General features: G+C 43.6%; 1 protein-coding gene across 2 annotated transcripts in view; it reads left to right on the top strand.

Annotated features, from left to right (window-relative positions):
- LOC115373034 (bone morphogenetic protein receptor type-1A) overlaps positions 1 to 15,905 on the top strand; it is a 58,170-nt gene that overhangs the window by 33,055 nt on the left and 9,210 nt on the right. For both annotated transcript variants that reach the window (XR_003929492.1, XM_030071258.1), the window contains exons 3-5: positions 1,066 to 1,391; positions 13,943 to 14,105; positions 14,643 to 14,745. Coding sequence is in view for 1 of the 2 variants with exons in the window: in XM_030071258.1 (XP_029927118.1) it covers positions 1,325 to 1,391; positions 13,943 to 14,105; positions 14,643 to 14,745 (333 nt within the window). In the remaining variant the exon portion in view is untranslated. The remainder of the gene's footprint in view (positions 1 to 1,065; positions 1,392 to 13,942; positions 14,106 to 14,642; positions 14,746 to 15,905) is intronic.

Here is a 15,905-nt window from a genome sequence, read left to right as displayed (position 1 = left end):
CGTGGCGTCTGTGTATTGATACATTATTGCCACACAAAATATCTTGATACTGTTCTGTATTGATTTTTTTTTTTTCCCACCCCTACTATCAACACAAAGCCTTGCTCGTCTGCAGCTTCATTTAAAAATATTGGAACCAGGTCAAACTGTAGTGTCTTTATTTCTGTCTTTCCTCTCTCTTTTCACTTGCCCTGTCTTCATGGTCAGTTTCAGGCTGCTGTGCCCTCTGACCTTTGACCTCGTCAGTTGTGGTGATGTCGGTGATGTGTGAGTTGAAGCTCAGTATGTTGATGACATGTGGAGTCACTCTGAACCGGAGCGGCCGCTGAAAACTTGGCTGTTCTCAGTTGTTTAATAAATCATGTGAAATGTTACATCACTGAGGAGCTGATAATGTCCCTGTTAATGTCCTTTAATGAACCAGGTGTGAAATTGTCAGGCGATACGATACTATCATGATATTTTACCTTCAATGACGATGGTGTCATGATAGAGATGACTCTGCGATTTGAGATTATATTCTAAGATAATCAGCTGTTACACATCCCGGTGTATCTGTAACTGAAGAAGAGATAATGCCACAGAAAGGGCAGGATCATTTTTCACTAAGCAGGGATCAGTCCTGTTTTTCAGTGTTTTAACGGGACGGTCAGCCTCAAGGGGGCGTGGCAGTGTCCGTGGCTCGGCACAAACCGGAACTCTTCCAGTTTCACAATACTCAGACTCGTATGATGCGTTTAGATCTTTGCACAAACATCTAATAAAACAAAGATGGAAAATTGTCTCGTGGGTTTTGTTTTGCGGTTTGTAGGAGAGTCTGTTCGTTGTCTCTCTCTCTTCTGTTTCCCACAATGCTCTGAGAACGACATGTCGCTGCCTGCCTCGGCGGCCATGTGGTGTCTCTCAGTTTAAACCTGCAGCAGTGTTGGTGTGTGCCGACCTGCAGCGTCAGGGTCCGGGTCTGACTGTCAGACTCTGCTGTGGCTCTTTGCTTTAAAAAAACAAAACAAAGCATGGGCGATGTTCATACTGACCTTCTGTTTCTCCCTTTGTGTTTGTCCTCAGGGTTTTGGACCCAGGGAGCCAGTGAGCAGGAGGAAGACCTGATATAGTGATTTCACAACCTCATCGCCCCCCTTCCTCCTCCTCCTTCTCCTCCTTCTCCTCCTCCTCCCCTCTGCTGAGGATCCAGGACTTTCTCCAGGAGTTTTCCTCCCATTCCAGCTCACTGACTGGCCGACCAGCAGCTCCCTGAACGTCACCCAGGTGAAGGTCCAGGTGAAGGTCCAGGTCCAGGTGCAGGTCCGGGACGTCCTGCTGCAGGATGGCAGGCGTGTCGTTTGTTGTGGCTGTGATGGCAGCTGGTCTGCTGCTCGTGCTCAGTGCTGACGGTAAGACTCATTTGTTTGCTCCACTGTCACCACACACACACACACACACACACACACACACACACACACACACACACACACATCACATGTAAATCTCAGTTCAGTCCCTTCGCTGGGTGTTTCCCAGGCACAGTATTTCGGCAGCGGTTCACATCATGCAATCAGATTGATATTTGCTGTGTATTCCCATGAAATGGATCCAAACATGAGGAGATAAATCATGAAGCACACACACACACACACACACACACACACACACAGAGTTCAGATGCTGTTTTGTCTTCATCAGAATGCCACTTGAAGCAACACACACACACACACACTCTCTCTCACACACACTTCCTCCATTTCTGTTATTTCTGTTCATGTAGCTCCTGGCTAGTAGTGCCCTGTGATTTCAGTGAAAAATGCTAACAGTGCTAATGAGCCCTGTTTGGAAATGTGAAGGAGAGATAGCAGCTTGTTCCGCGACAGTGTGACACGTGAGCATCTGAAGAGAAGTAACTGTGGATATTAAATCACATTATCACGTTAAGGCTCTCTATCATTCGGTGCTGTTTATCGATCAGCGATGTGTTATTTCATTTTCTTGCACAAACGGAACTGACTCAAGGTGTGTTTGAGTTGCTGTTACTCATTAACTCATTAGTGTGGAATGAGTCAGATAAGCAGCACATTAGCATGAAAGCCATTGTTTTCCTGCTTTGTAATCAGCACTAACCCAAACCCCCCCCTTTACAAACACACATACACACACTCACACACACAGTCAGATGTGTATCAGCAGTGATTAACAGTCATTTGGCTGATAGAGCGGAGTGAGTCTCAACCTGAGGAGTCTGGGGGTCAGAGTGACTTTAGCACTGACTGGAGGTCAGTTTATCCAGATGCTGCTAAGCTTCAGTCTGTCTGTCTGTCAGTACGGGACTTGATGATGATAAAGTTTTGGTTCTTTGGGTGATAGCAACTCTTCTTGCTCCATATCTTTTGCTGTTTGGGTCTGAGTTCTGTATCAGGCTGAGGTTCTACACTGCAAAAACGCAAAATCTTACCAAGATTATTTGTCTTATTTCAAGTCAAAAATGTCTTATTTCTAGTCAAAATATCTCATTACACTTAAAATAAGACATGATCACCTCAGAAGTAACTTGTTTTTAGACAATTGTTTCTTGTTTCAAGTGAAAATTCACTTGAAATAAGTGAAAATTAGCTAGAAACAAGAAACAAATTTTGCCAATGAAACAAGCAAATTTTCACTTGAAACAAGAGAGTTGTCTAAAAACAAGTTACTTCTGAGGTGATCATGTCTTATTTTAAGTGTAGTGAGATATTTTGACTAGTGACAAGACATTTTTGACTTGAAATAAGACAAATAATATTGGTAAGATTTTGAGTTTTTGCAGTGTAGTGCTGCTAAAAGTGTTTTTTAAATCGAAATACAGCCATCACTTCTGACACATTTGAACCGCTCTTATTTTAGATTATATAACAGTCTAAATTACAATGTTTATTTTATTTCCACATTTTGTTTTGCAGCGGTGGTAATTTTCCTGCTGTGGTGGCACGCTGCTGCTGAGCGGACACAGAGGAAACACAGCGCAGAGTCCAGTGAAATTCCACCGTTCTCATGATCTGCACACTCATTGATTTAAAAACGCAGTTAATAAGATAGGATGTGTGTCTTGGAGGTGCTTTGTTAACTCAGTTGTGTTTCGTTGGTGTGAAATGTTTTACCAGACGAGGTTTTTAACTCTCGTCCTGCTGAGGAGTTTTGGCTGGATGAAGGGATGAAGTGGTGTCGGTGCTGCTGAGGTTGTAAAACCAGTAAAACACCAGCGTCTGATTGTTTGGTTGAGTGTGAGCAACAGGCGTGTAACACACAATAGGCGTCCAGATGTTTCCAGATGTCACTGATCTCTAATGGACACGATCAAGTCCAGATGAACTAGAGATGAATGATGTGGTGAAAAAAAAATCACAGTTTGAGTGGGAATGAACAAGTTTGCATCATAATTTTCATTTTCTCTGAAAAGTCAATCAAAATGCTGGTTTTATTATCGCAGGGCCTCGTACCAAACAAACAAAACTCTCCAAACGCTGCAGCTGCCGTGGTTTGGATTCTGCACTGCACCATTTTGTCATTTCAGTTTTTTTCATTTCTACAATGAAAACAAATTGATGTGAGTTTGATGCCACAGCAGCAGGATGTTAACACACACACACATTCGCACACACACACTCTCAGCTGTTTGTCTCCAGCATCAGAAAGGTCACCTTCTAACCAGCCAATCACTGGCCTGGACAGACACACACACACACACACACACACACACAGGCTGATAAGAGCTGGGCGGTGCTCAGCCAAGTGTTACCGACTGTGATTGATTCAGACTGCGGCTCTCATATTTATCTAACACACACACACAAACACACACTTCGGCACAGGGTGAAGGGGAGAGAGGTTTAAAGTTCTGCCACTCTTTCATCTTTATCAGCGTACACACACACACACACACACACACACACACACACACACACACACACACACAGAGGAAAGGGAGAGACGTCTGTGTTCTTATCAGAGTTTTTCCACTCGTTTTTTCGCACCCAGCCGTCGACTTTGGCCTTCCTCCTGTCCCACGCTCCGAGCAGGAGTCTGAGACAACGTGTTTCAGCGCCCAGTGCAAATAGAAACCACCACAAAGATGCTCTGCGATCCGATCACACACACCGCGTGTCGAGGCTGTCCGGGACGCGGTTGACCTCGTATCATTTCTGGTGTGAGCGCTGATGTGTCCTGTACAGGCTCATTTGTGCTCCATGTTACTCTGCGTTCATTTCCTCCGTGTTTGTGCAGGTTTTCAGGAAGCTTCCGGATACGGACCAAACACGGCAGCACCACCGGAAATCGTGAGGGCAGTGCAACCGATAGTTCAAGAGAGACAGGTTTATGAGTGAGACTTTTCTCTAATATTATTGATAATATTAGAGAAAAGAATAGTGCGTTCTGCTGTGGTGATGTGTTTAATGACCTCAGACCACCGCCGTCTACAACGCTGCCTCCTCCTCTGCCCTTTGTAGCAACCCTTTGACACCTGAACAAATTCACTGGATTTCTCCCAAAAACATGCAGGAAAAAAGGCAATTAGAAAATTAGCCAAAAAAAGGCAAGAAATCTCTATTTATAATTTTATATAGATAGATAGATAGATAGATAGATAGATAGATAGATATAAAAAGCAGATTACAGTGAAATGAAACCATTTCCTGACCAATTTGAAAACCAGACGATCAAACGTCAGATCTGAGTTGCATGTGAAGATAAAAAAATGATGAATTGTGGAAGTCGGAGGTGCAGTGAAGGCAGCGTGGCTCCACACACTGAGCAGGAGAGAAAAAACCCTCCGGGTGGGGAAATGAAGTGAAGTATTTCAGAGGAGAAATGTCTCCAGAGGGACTGAGGGATATTTCCGGAGAACAATGGGCTGTTTGGGACGTTTAGCGCCGCTGACAGCTCGTCCAGCGCCATACAGGAAACGGTTAATGTGCCGGGAGGAAGTGAGAGCGGCAACAATCAGCTCAACAGCTTCCTGTCGGCGAGGGAGGGGGGGGGGGACAGATCCTCCAAAAGCAAGGTTTCATTTGTTTTTAATTTTATTTGATTTTGACCTTTTGTTTTCAATTTCAGTTTAGCTTTAATTTGTTTTTAAAGCAGGTTTGCTAGTTTAGTTTAGATTTTATTTTTTGAAAATGCTTTGTTTTAGTTCAGTTTTTATTAGTTTATCAGTGTAATTTTTTTTTTTTTTTTTTAAATATGGGATATTTGTCAGGGTGAGACTCTTAGTCCGAAACGAAGACATTTTCTGTATAATTTCAGTTTTTTTAGTTAGTTTTGTAATGTCTCATCACAGTTTGTTAGTTATAAGTTGTTTTTTTGTTAAGTTGTTTTTTATTTTATTTTCATTGACATGTTTTTTCACACCTAGCTTTTGTTAGTTCATTAGTTTTTGTCAGCAACAATAACCTTGACTGAAACACGTCTTGAAATCACTTCATTCATTCTGCAATCATTTTGCTTTTACTGTCCGAGTAATTTTATTGAAAATAATTTTGTTGAGTCATTTTGGTTTTTTATTTGGCATCCATACATTTCCCACTAAATATTTTAGTGCTGAAATAATCAGTTTATTACATTTGATGCCCGCATTTTGCTTTTTTAATTTAAATTCTATTTCTCTATATTGTAAACAAATATTATGCTGCTGCAGTGACCCAAACACCCCAGACAATCTTTTATAGTTTCAGTTTATCTGAAAGAAATGTTAATTATCTTTAAATATTCAGATTCAAAATCTAAATCCTAAAACATTTAGACAATTACACAAAACTTTTTGGGTGTTCTGGACCATAAGACCAAAATACCCAAGTTGACTTCATCTCCAGAAAAACAGATGAAATAACTGAAAAGGGCAGAAAAGGTTGTTTTGAAGCAGTGGGTTCAGCAGATCCGCCGTGTCGTCTGGTCGGTCGAGGGTTTAAACGAGCCTCGGGTTGTTAATTACCTCACTGTGCTGCCCGGCGTCGCCATGGCAACGCAGGCACGGACGAATAAACATCTCTGGAAGGAAGTTTGACGGAGGAGAGGCGGCATTCAGAGCGCTGAAGAGAGTTTGGCTCGTAAACTGGAGCTCAAACAAAACAGAGCAGCTCGGCTTGAAAACTGAACATGTGTCAGTAATAACAACAATACTAATAACAATGAGCTTTATTTATACAGCAGCTTTAAAAACAGAGTTCACAGAGGGCTTTGACAGACACAGCAAAGCAGAATAACAGGACGAACACGAGCAAGACAGCATGAGGCTGAAAATCAAGAGTTCAAGTTAAAACAGGAAAATAAAAGACACAAAACACAGTAGAGAGAAAACAGGAAGATGGGGAAACTGCTGTCACAGTTTGCAAACTGCAGCCACGTCACAGCAGGAAAACTACACAAAAACATCAAAATTCAAACGATGAAGTCAGCCAAAATAACATGAAAATACAATTTGAACTATTGTAGGGATGCACAATAATATAGACACATCATCAGTATTTCTGTCAATATGTGAAATAGATCAGATGTTCCCTGGTTGTGTCTGTCGGGATTGTGGAAGTAGTTTTCTATTTTATGTCTTCATCTGCCAGTGTGTCCTTCACAATAAGAGCAGGCATAATAAAATGTTCTACCACAGGAGAGACTTGATGTTCTCTGCAATTAGATGGAAAAAAATGTGCCTGTAATCTTTATCAGCATCGGCAGTCGGCCAAAAGAGTTGGAAAATATCGGCATATTGGATATTGGCAAAAAAGTCCAAGATCTTGCATCTCTAATCTGTGGTTTTCTACATCTTTCCATGACTTCTCTGAATGAAGGAAGGTTTAAAAAAGACAGATAAAGGATTAAGGATAAAGTGAGTTTGTCCAGGTGACAGAACTGAATGACATTTTGTGCAAGTCTTCCTTTTCTCTGTTCATATATGTATAAAAATTAGCACTTTGGTTTTTTGGCACCTGGTCAGACTGAGGAAGACCTTTGAAGATGTCGCTTCAAGCTCCTGCCAGCAGACTTTGGCTTTATTTCTCATGCAGTGAACCTGAGAAAGAAGACAGAACGTACAGGGCAGATGAGCGGACGGTGACAGTGGGCGTCAGTGGCATGGCTCTGGATGACATTGGGTGTTGCTCTTTAGGAAAAGGCAGACGGGACGAGGTTGAGCTGAGTCTCACCTCTGCAGAAGTGATGATGGAGCTGTAACTGGAGGAAACCAGAGGCTGGCGTTCTGCCTCCTCCTCCTCCTCCTCCTCCTCTGTCATCCTGCTGCCTGGACGATCAGCAGTGAGCAGGATGAAGAGCTTGTAAATCTGCACAGTCCTTCACTGCTAAGTGTTGTCTTCTGTTTTTTTCCCCTCACATTTTAAAGTTACAGCTGGGGTTCTTGCCCATATGATGGCATTTAGATTAGAGATTGACTGATTATTAGTGCAGAAACTCAGAATTCTTCCAGTAATCAGCATCATAATATTGTTTTACATGATGGCTGATATGAAAATCAGGATGCGGCATCGTTTCCAGTTTACCTTTTCACTGGATTTGCGGTCAGTTTGGGTTTACAGAAACACAAAAACGTTAAGCTGTTGCCCTTACTTACTTAGCTGCCTTAAGGACGGAAGGTCTGCAAATTTCTTTTCAGTTTTACAGGATTATTTTTTAATTTAAGTAGAAGAAGTAACATCTGAACACAGTTGAAGTTCAGCAGCACTCATCTGACCATTTAAAGATATCATTTTAGTATTTATAAATGTAGTTTTCTTTTCCACTACTTCCTCTTCATATTATTTTGTTTTTCTTTAAGTTATTTTATTTTAGCATTTATTAACATTTATTAACATTTATTATTAACATTTTTTTTTTAAATTTATATTTATTATGTATTCAAACTTTCAGGTATTTTCCCCCCAAGTTTCTGGTAATTGTTTTGCCAGATTTTTATGAAAAATGCTAATGTAATATTTGTTAATTGAAAGAGTTAAAGGTTTGTGTTGGAGTTTGTAAAACTGTAATTTCTGACACTGCAATTTTCAGATGTAGTGCAAATGAGCGTCGGTTATCGGTGTGCTTGATCACTGATAATCGGTATCAGCCCTGAAAAGTCAGTCAGTCAGTCAGTCGATCCTTATAATAGATGCTCCAGGTTGAATTGGTAAGGCGGCATTAAACAGAGCTTGGGGCTTCATGCAGCGACATCACTCTTCCCTTTGCTGCTCTTGTAGTTGTTATCTGGTAAAGTTCAGCACTTCATCCTCCTCCGCCCACGTCGCTCCTCAGCCGACTGACGACTTAAAGAGTTTGGCATTGAAGGATGTCGCAGGAGAACCTGAAGGCAGATTTATCTCCACCCAGAATAAATCTGCGGTCCGTAAAGCTTCGTAATATTTCATGTCATGATTCTGCTGGCCAAAATAAGATTCAGGGTGTTCGGCTGCGGCACCTCTGTCAAGCCACAAGTGAACAACAGCGGCTGCTCTGTGATAAAAACATGCATTAGTTTAATTCTCATTGAGAAGAGGTGCTGAGTGTGAGTGAGCAGGAGAGCCGGGGCTGATGGGAAGTGCTGCAGAGTCACACCTGTGATCTTTGAGGTACAGGACGCTCAGGCTGAGGGGGAAACATGTGGCTCTGAGTTTCTCTGTGTGTCTCCAGTCTGTCCAAGGTCGGAGGAGAGCGGGGCGACACCGATCTCCCCCTCAGGAGCTCGGTGCGGTCGTAACTGATCTCCTCCCTCCTCCCTCCTCCTCCGTTGTGTCCGAGTGTTTTTCAGCAGCAGGAGTCGCTCGGGGACCGCCGTCCTTTCATTAAAAATCAGATGTGACACAGTGGATGTCATGTAGTTTGACTGATTACATATCTGTTGCAGACGTCACTGCTACACTACTTATTTTGTTACTGTAGACCAGTCACTGAATAAAGCGGCTGTAAATGTTTTCCGATATTTTGGTATGAAAATTTTGAATATTGACACCAAGTAACAGGATGCAGATCAGAAAAAAACACGACTAAAATAGAAGAAATAAACATTTTCTTCTGGCAGAACCCGGGCCCTCTGCCACGCTGCTGCCCTAAAGAAACCAAATGAACCAAAATGATGACACTCTGTCAGCAGGCGTGTTGCATCATTTCCTGTCTGTAAAAAAAAAAAAAAAAACAGTGTAGTACGTTTACTTTTAATCATATTGACTGCCAAACCAGTCACTGCTGTTGTGTTTAGTTAGACACAGCTTATTTTACAAAGAGAGAAACTGGGACCTGTTCTGAGTTTGACCTGAAGTCAGAAAGCAGTTGCAGAGTGTGTGTTTGTTTTACCGTGCCTGGAGTCCCCTGGCGGGCGGAGTTCACTCCCTCGGCTCGGCTCAGACGGCATCAGGTGAGCCGCCAGCACACAGAAAGAGATGAAACTGACTTTCAGATGCATTAGACCCGGCTCCTGCTGCACACTTCACCTCCTCCCCTCTACTTGTGTTTGTAGTGCCGTCGATAGTCCCAGCTTCAGGATTTAGAGTGTGGCTCTGTTTTTTTTTTTTTTTTTTTCTTTTTCATTTTTTTTGAGCCAAGCCCTCTGTCAGTGTCCCACCCACCTGACAAGCAGGACAGCAGCAGCTCTATGTCCCTGTCACAGCAACTGGGACAGGTCAGAAGGCAAAACAAGCGCTCCCTGGCCTCCTTTTACTAGCAGCCCGACCGCATTCCTTTCTGCTGAGGAGGAGGAGGAGGAGGGAGCACCTTCTGCGGGTAGATGAGTGAACCAGATCAGACTTTACACTTTTCACACTTGATTTTCACACTCCGTTCGTCTGTCTGCTTCAGTGTCAGTCGTCAGCTGCCACCTCCCTGTGCTCTGTGTTTTTATGCTTTTATATTTCTGTGCAGATTTCTCTCTGCTGCGTCACGTTGCCGTCCTCCACGGCTCCGTCTGTTAAGGTTTCTGCGCATCTTATCGATCATCTTCTGACTCACCGTGGACTCAGTCAAAGCATGACTTACACCACATGCCCTCTGCCATGCAGCTGGATCCAGGTCTCGGCTGTCCACTGGTATGCTCAGGACGTCCCAAACAGTCAGAAGCACACACTTCAGGATTTCACTGAAGTGGATCTTTGCAGTGGCATTTGAGTGAAAATAGGTGTGTTTGTGAAGTCCTGAGCATACAACTGGATGTCAGAGACTGGGATTACACAGCATGACGTGTGTGAGTGTTTTAAACAGAGCTTTTGATAGTGTTTAGTCACCAGAGGCTCCACAATACAATATTATCACGATACTTAAGTCACAATACCAGAGTGCTGCGATTTTAAACATTTTGCAATTTACTGAGTATTGGAAAACTGTCAACTTCTGTTTTTTTTTAATCTAAAAAGATAAAGTTGGCATTCTGTTCATCTCACTTGCCATTTTTATTGTTGGTCAGCGACTGAAGGCATCACGAGGTGAATATTTGATGCAGAAATAAGCCGTTATGGATGAAGGATCCTTTTTTCACTTTCTGCTAAAGGTTCTCTCACAAGTGATTTTATACAGCTCACTCAAGGTGAAGTACATGCAAGTGGTTTCAGAACTCCAGTAGAGTCCAGTAGAGTCCAGTAGAGTCCAGTAGAGCAGTACATGTGTCAGGCTGCTGCTGCTGGATGTAAATAAAGTGTCTGTAAGTGTCTCTGTCTCTTTAAGAGCACATGGAGAGTCTGATTACCCAGCCTGCTCTCTGCCAGACCTCAGTCTCCACTCTGACTGCCGGCACAATTAAGCACACATGTGGACAGACACACACACACACACACACACACACACACACACACACACAGCGACTCCTCCTGCTTCTCCGTTTTCTTGCTCCCATCAGTCACGGCTCCTTGGCCAATCGGAGCCCCCGTGGCCCGGCGGGAAGGCGGGCGGCGAGAACGCTCTGAGATTTTTCGGGTCTAGACGGTGACGACAGCATGTCAGGATTCTGTTTTTTTTCTCTGAATTTAAAAATACAGTTGAGACGCAGTGACGAATCCAAACTGAGGAGTGAAACACAAACTGCCTCCTGAGCAGCACAGAGGGAAAACCTCACAGCGTCTCCTCTTTGGTGCAGCTCTGCAGACTGAACTCTACTCTGTTCTACTGTTTTCTGTTGGACTCTACTGCCTCACAGACCACTCTGCTTCCTCAAAGTTTCCTCAAGTATTTTCTCTTTAATGAGAGGGCCTTGAAACCTGAGCAAATACACTTTATTTCTTCCAAAAAGATGGAGAAAAAAGCAGTTAGTGAATAAAAAAATGCTGAAACATTAGTAAACATGAAGAAAGAAAGAAAGAAAGAAAGAAGCAAACAATTCCAAGAAAATTACCAAAAAAATTTGCACACAAAAACAAAACTTTTTCTCTCAAAAAAAGCAAAAAAATACATTGAATAACTGCAAGAATGTGTTAATAATGATTAAAAATAATATCTAAATGTCAGATCAGTGATGCAGGATCGATGTCAGATTTCTTGTGTTTGTGAAGGCACAAGAAACTCGTCTGTCTCTCTCTGTCTGTCTCTCTCTCTGTCTGTCTGTCTCTCTGCAGACAGACAGTTTCTACTCCTCTGTAGTGGACTTTGTTCTCTGCTGTTATTCTGTTTTCTCGTGTTAGAAACGTCTTGATTCAGCTCAGACGTTCTTTCCTCGTGTTGCACACAGCATGTTTTACACCCTCATACCTGCTGCCAGGTGAAGCCATTCCTTTATAACACTTTAACGCTCTGTTGTTCAAGTTGTTGGTTTTGGGATTGGACACTCGCAGTGCATGCTGGGATAGGATCCAGCGCCCTCACAGCCCTAATTAGGGTAAGTGAGTATGGAGGACGGATGGGTGGGTTTTATGGAGTGATAACTGTGAAATGTTTGGTTCCTAACTGGGATGCTGATGAGTTGCTGGTTAACAAAATGAGAACATGAATGAGCCTTTAGATGTTTTTTAGTGAATGCACCGACTCTGGAGACAGATACTACAGCAACACAGAGAGAGGCATACAGCCAGACAGTTGCCGTGGCGACCAGGCTGCTATAAGTGCAGGTTTGCAGGTGAAACACGTCTGGACATGACCACGCACACACACACACACACACACACACACACAGCTCAGCATGTGGAGGAACGAGGGAGGAGCAAGTATAGAAGAGAGAATCCGGTGGGATCGTGTACACACTGCTGCTAATGTTACAAAAATCAATAAAATATAATGATAATATAACTATCAATATTACTGCTAGTGCGTTTAGAATAAAACATAGCAGATGCAGTCAGGCACAGTTTTCACAGCGGAAACAGACATGAAACTGTGTGAACATGCAAAGTGAAAAAGTCAGAGTTGTAGGACGAGAAAGAGAGAGAGTAGTAGGGAAGGAAGGAAGTGAAGGAGGGCAGAGCAGAGAGAGAAAACAGGGATTAGTGGAGGAATGGAGATAAGGCCAGGAGGGCTGAAGAAGAGGCCATGAGGGCCGACTGATAACAGCAGGATGGACAGAGGAAAGGAACGGAGGATTAACACTCCTCCTCCTCCTCCTCCTCCTCGTCTTCCTCCTCCTCCTCCTCCTCCTCCTCCTCCTCCTCCTCCTCCTCCTCCTCGTCTTCCTCCTCCATGACCGCACACCTCTCTCTGCCTCTCAGAAACCTTCAGTCAAGTTCAGTCTCTCCTCAGTCTCACCTGAGCCGGGATGCTCCCGCGCTAGCTGCTCTTAGCTGCATCAGCTAGTGTGCTTCCACAGACTGTGGTTAGCCTGCCAACAAGATGACATCATCTGAACACAGAATCGATCAGATGGATCAGTGATGAAATGATCAGTTCAGACGTGAGCCAGGTCACAGGTGATGTAACCCCCTCACACCACCTGGGAGGTTTCTGCGTTGACCTCTGACCTCTGACCCCTGACATACCTGCTGCTGACTGCAGTGTTGGTGATGTTATTTCCCTGTCTGGATCAGAGCCTCCATTATATGCCTAAAGTGTAAAGACTGTCTCTCTCACACACACACACACACACACACACACAGAGCAGTATAAATAGCCTGTGCTCCTTGTATGGAGCGTGGTCATGTGAGCTGTATCTGCTGTGATAGAGCAGGAATGTGCAGCAGCTCCAGCACACCTGAGGATCTGCTCCCTGGAACCCCCACACGTCACCAGCATGCTGACAGATTATCCAGCATGTTGACAGATTATTCAGCATGTTGACAGATTATTCGGCAAACAAATCAAAATTGTAGTTAATCAGTTCCTTTTACTTGCGAGTGCTTCATATTTCCTTTTTAGTTGTTTTTGTCGTCATTAATCTTGCAGGTCTGCTTGAGGTGTCGATTTGCAACTGCAGCATATTGTCTGATTGTATTTAACGTATTCTTGTTTTTTTTCTAACTATGTCACTGTTCAATCAGTTTCTACCTGCATACAATTAATTTTCTCCTATTTTTCTTTTCTATTCCACCCAGTTCTAAGTCCTGTCGGATGTTGTTTAGTAGGCAGTGTGTGTAATGGGCTTCACATAAAAAATGAGATCATGATATGATATTAGAATATGATGCATGATATTGTTCAGCCTCAGGACTTTAAAATTAACCCGTGATTTTTTGGGGTCAGTGGAGTTGAGGGAAGTCAGTAAAGATGTGAGTGAAACAGCAGATGAGATAAGAGCAGATAAAATAAAGTTTATTATTCTCTGAGGGGGAATCAGTCTCAGCGCCGGCAGCCTCACACTCTGAGCAAACCAGAGCCTCTGTGTGTGTGTGTGTGTGTGTGTGTGTGTGTGTGTGTGTGTGTGTGTGTGTGTCTCTCTCTCTCTCTCTCTCTCTCTCTCTCTCTCTCTCTCCCTCCCTCTTTAAGCTGAAGACGTGGATCAGGTCTGAGTTAGTCGACATCAAACCGTCCTCTGGTCCTGGATCTAGTTCTCAGTCTGGTTCTGGTTCTGAGTCCTGTTCTCCTCTGTTGTGTGCAGCTGCAGGTCAGAACCCGGACCACGTGCTGCAGGGGACGGGGGTGAAAGCCGAGGCCCGGCGGCCCGGAGAGGACTCCACCATCGCCCCCGAGGACGCCGCTCGCTTCCTCAGCTGCTACTGCTCCGGACACTGTCCCGAGGACGCCGAGAACAACACCTGCCAGTCAGTAGAACCCACTAGAACCCTGTCTAACATGAGAACAACACCTGCCAGTCAGTAGAACCCACTAGAACCCTGTCTAACATGAGAGCAACACCTGCCAGGCAGTAGAACCCACTAGAACCCTGTCTAACATGAGAACAACACCTGCCAGGCAGTAGAACCCACTAGAACCCTGTCTAACATGAGAACAACACCTGCCAGGCAGTAGAACCCACTAGAACCCTGTCTAACATGAGAACAGGCTGTGCTGCTCAGTGACTCAGTGCACTAGAATAGAATAGATTAGAACAGAATCGAGTAAAATAGAACAGATTTGCTTCAGTTTGACAGCAGCCAGTAAACACAGCAGAACACAACAGAACCCAGCAGAGTCTAAACCTGCTTTGCTGAGGCAGCAACACATCGCATAAGATCATTAATATGTGTGTGTGTGCGTGCGTTTGTGTGTGTGTGTGTGTGTGTGTGTGTGTGTGTGTGTGTGTGTGTGTGTGTGTGTGTGTGTGTGTGTGTGTGTGTGTGTGTGTCTCTGTGTTGCAGGACAAACGGCCAGTGTTTTGCCATCATAGAGGAGGACGAGCACGGAGAGGCCATCCTCACCTCAGGCTGCATGAAGTATGAGGGCTCCCATTTCCAGTGCAAGGTACACACACACACACACACACACACACACACACACACACACACACACACACACACACACACGCGCGCGCGCGCACACTCACACAAATCTGTAAAATGAATGTAGTCGCTTATATGTCTTTTAAAAGTGTAGAAATGGCATCAAAACATCTTGGAAACTGTAAATTCTTGCTGTTCGGCTCCAGACTGAAGAGAAGTGGCTTATCAGACAGTTAATCAGTTAATTGATCAGTCAGTCACAGGAAATTGATTTTTATTTCATTAACCGATGAAGCAACCTTCACTAAGACGCTCAGACTGTCCTCCTTTTCTCTGTTCATATAAAATTAATACTTTGGGTTTTTTTGGCTGCTGGTCAGACTAAAGAAGACGTTTGAATTCACTTTGGGCTGTGATCACTTCCCATCAGGCTTTGGCTTTGGCTTTTTATTTCTCACAATTTACGCACTAAACGATTTGTTGTTTAACTGAAGGAATATTCAACAGTGGAAATAATTCACCAGCTGCAGCCCTGTAGGATATTAATAGAATTATTTCAAGAAATTCTTTTGAGTTTTGGGCAAAGTCTGGAGTTGTGACTGCATGGAAGACTGTGAGGGAGGCCTGCAACACAGACACACCTACACACACACACACACACACACACACACACACACACACACCAAATGATGCTTAATTGTATGATAATGACACAGCTGAGTGTAAATTATAATGTGTGGTGTAATTACATGCTGTTTGGTGCAGGAAGCTCTGCAGCTGAATAACCTGCACTCATCTGTCACACTGACTAATATCTGCACCAAACACAGGCCTGCTGACTGTGTGTGTGTGTGTGTGTGTGTGTGTGTGTGTGTGTGTGTGTGTGTGTGTGTGTGTGTGTGTGTGTGTGCTGCAGAGTCAGAGCTCTGGCCAGCTCAGGGTCCGGAAAAACAAACACACAAACAAAAAAAAACTAAATCAGGAGCTAAAAAAGTAAAGCAGTCTCTTAAATCAAGTTATCAGAGGTCGTATTATTATTAGATTCCTCCTGTTTGCCTTGTTTGAACTTTGTCAATAACTGTCAACTGAACTTCCTGCTGTTGTTTTTATTGTCATTATTATTCTTCCATTTTTAGTTTTTAGTTTTCCAGCTTCAGTGAGCTTCACACCGCCTTGTCTCTT

This window comes from Myripristis murdjan, chromosome 15 (genome assembly GCF_902150065.1).
Source record: "Myripristis murdjan chromosome 15, fMyrMur1.1, whole genome shotgun sequence".
In the NCBI taxonomy this organism is placed as follows: domain Eukaryota; kingdom Metazoa; phylum Chordata; class Actinopteri; order Holocentriformes; family Holocentridae; genus Myripristis; species Myripristis murdjan.
This window is presented reverse-complemented; position numbering and strand designations above follow the sequence as displayed.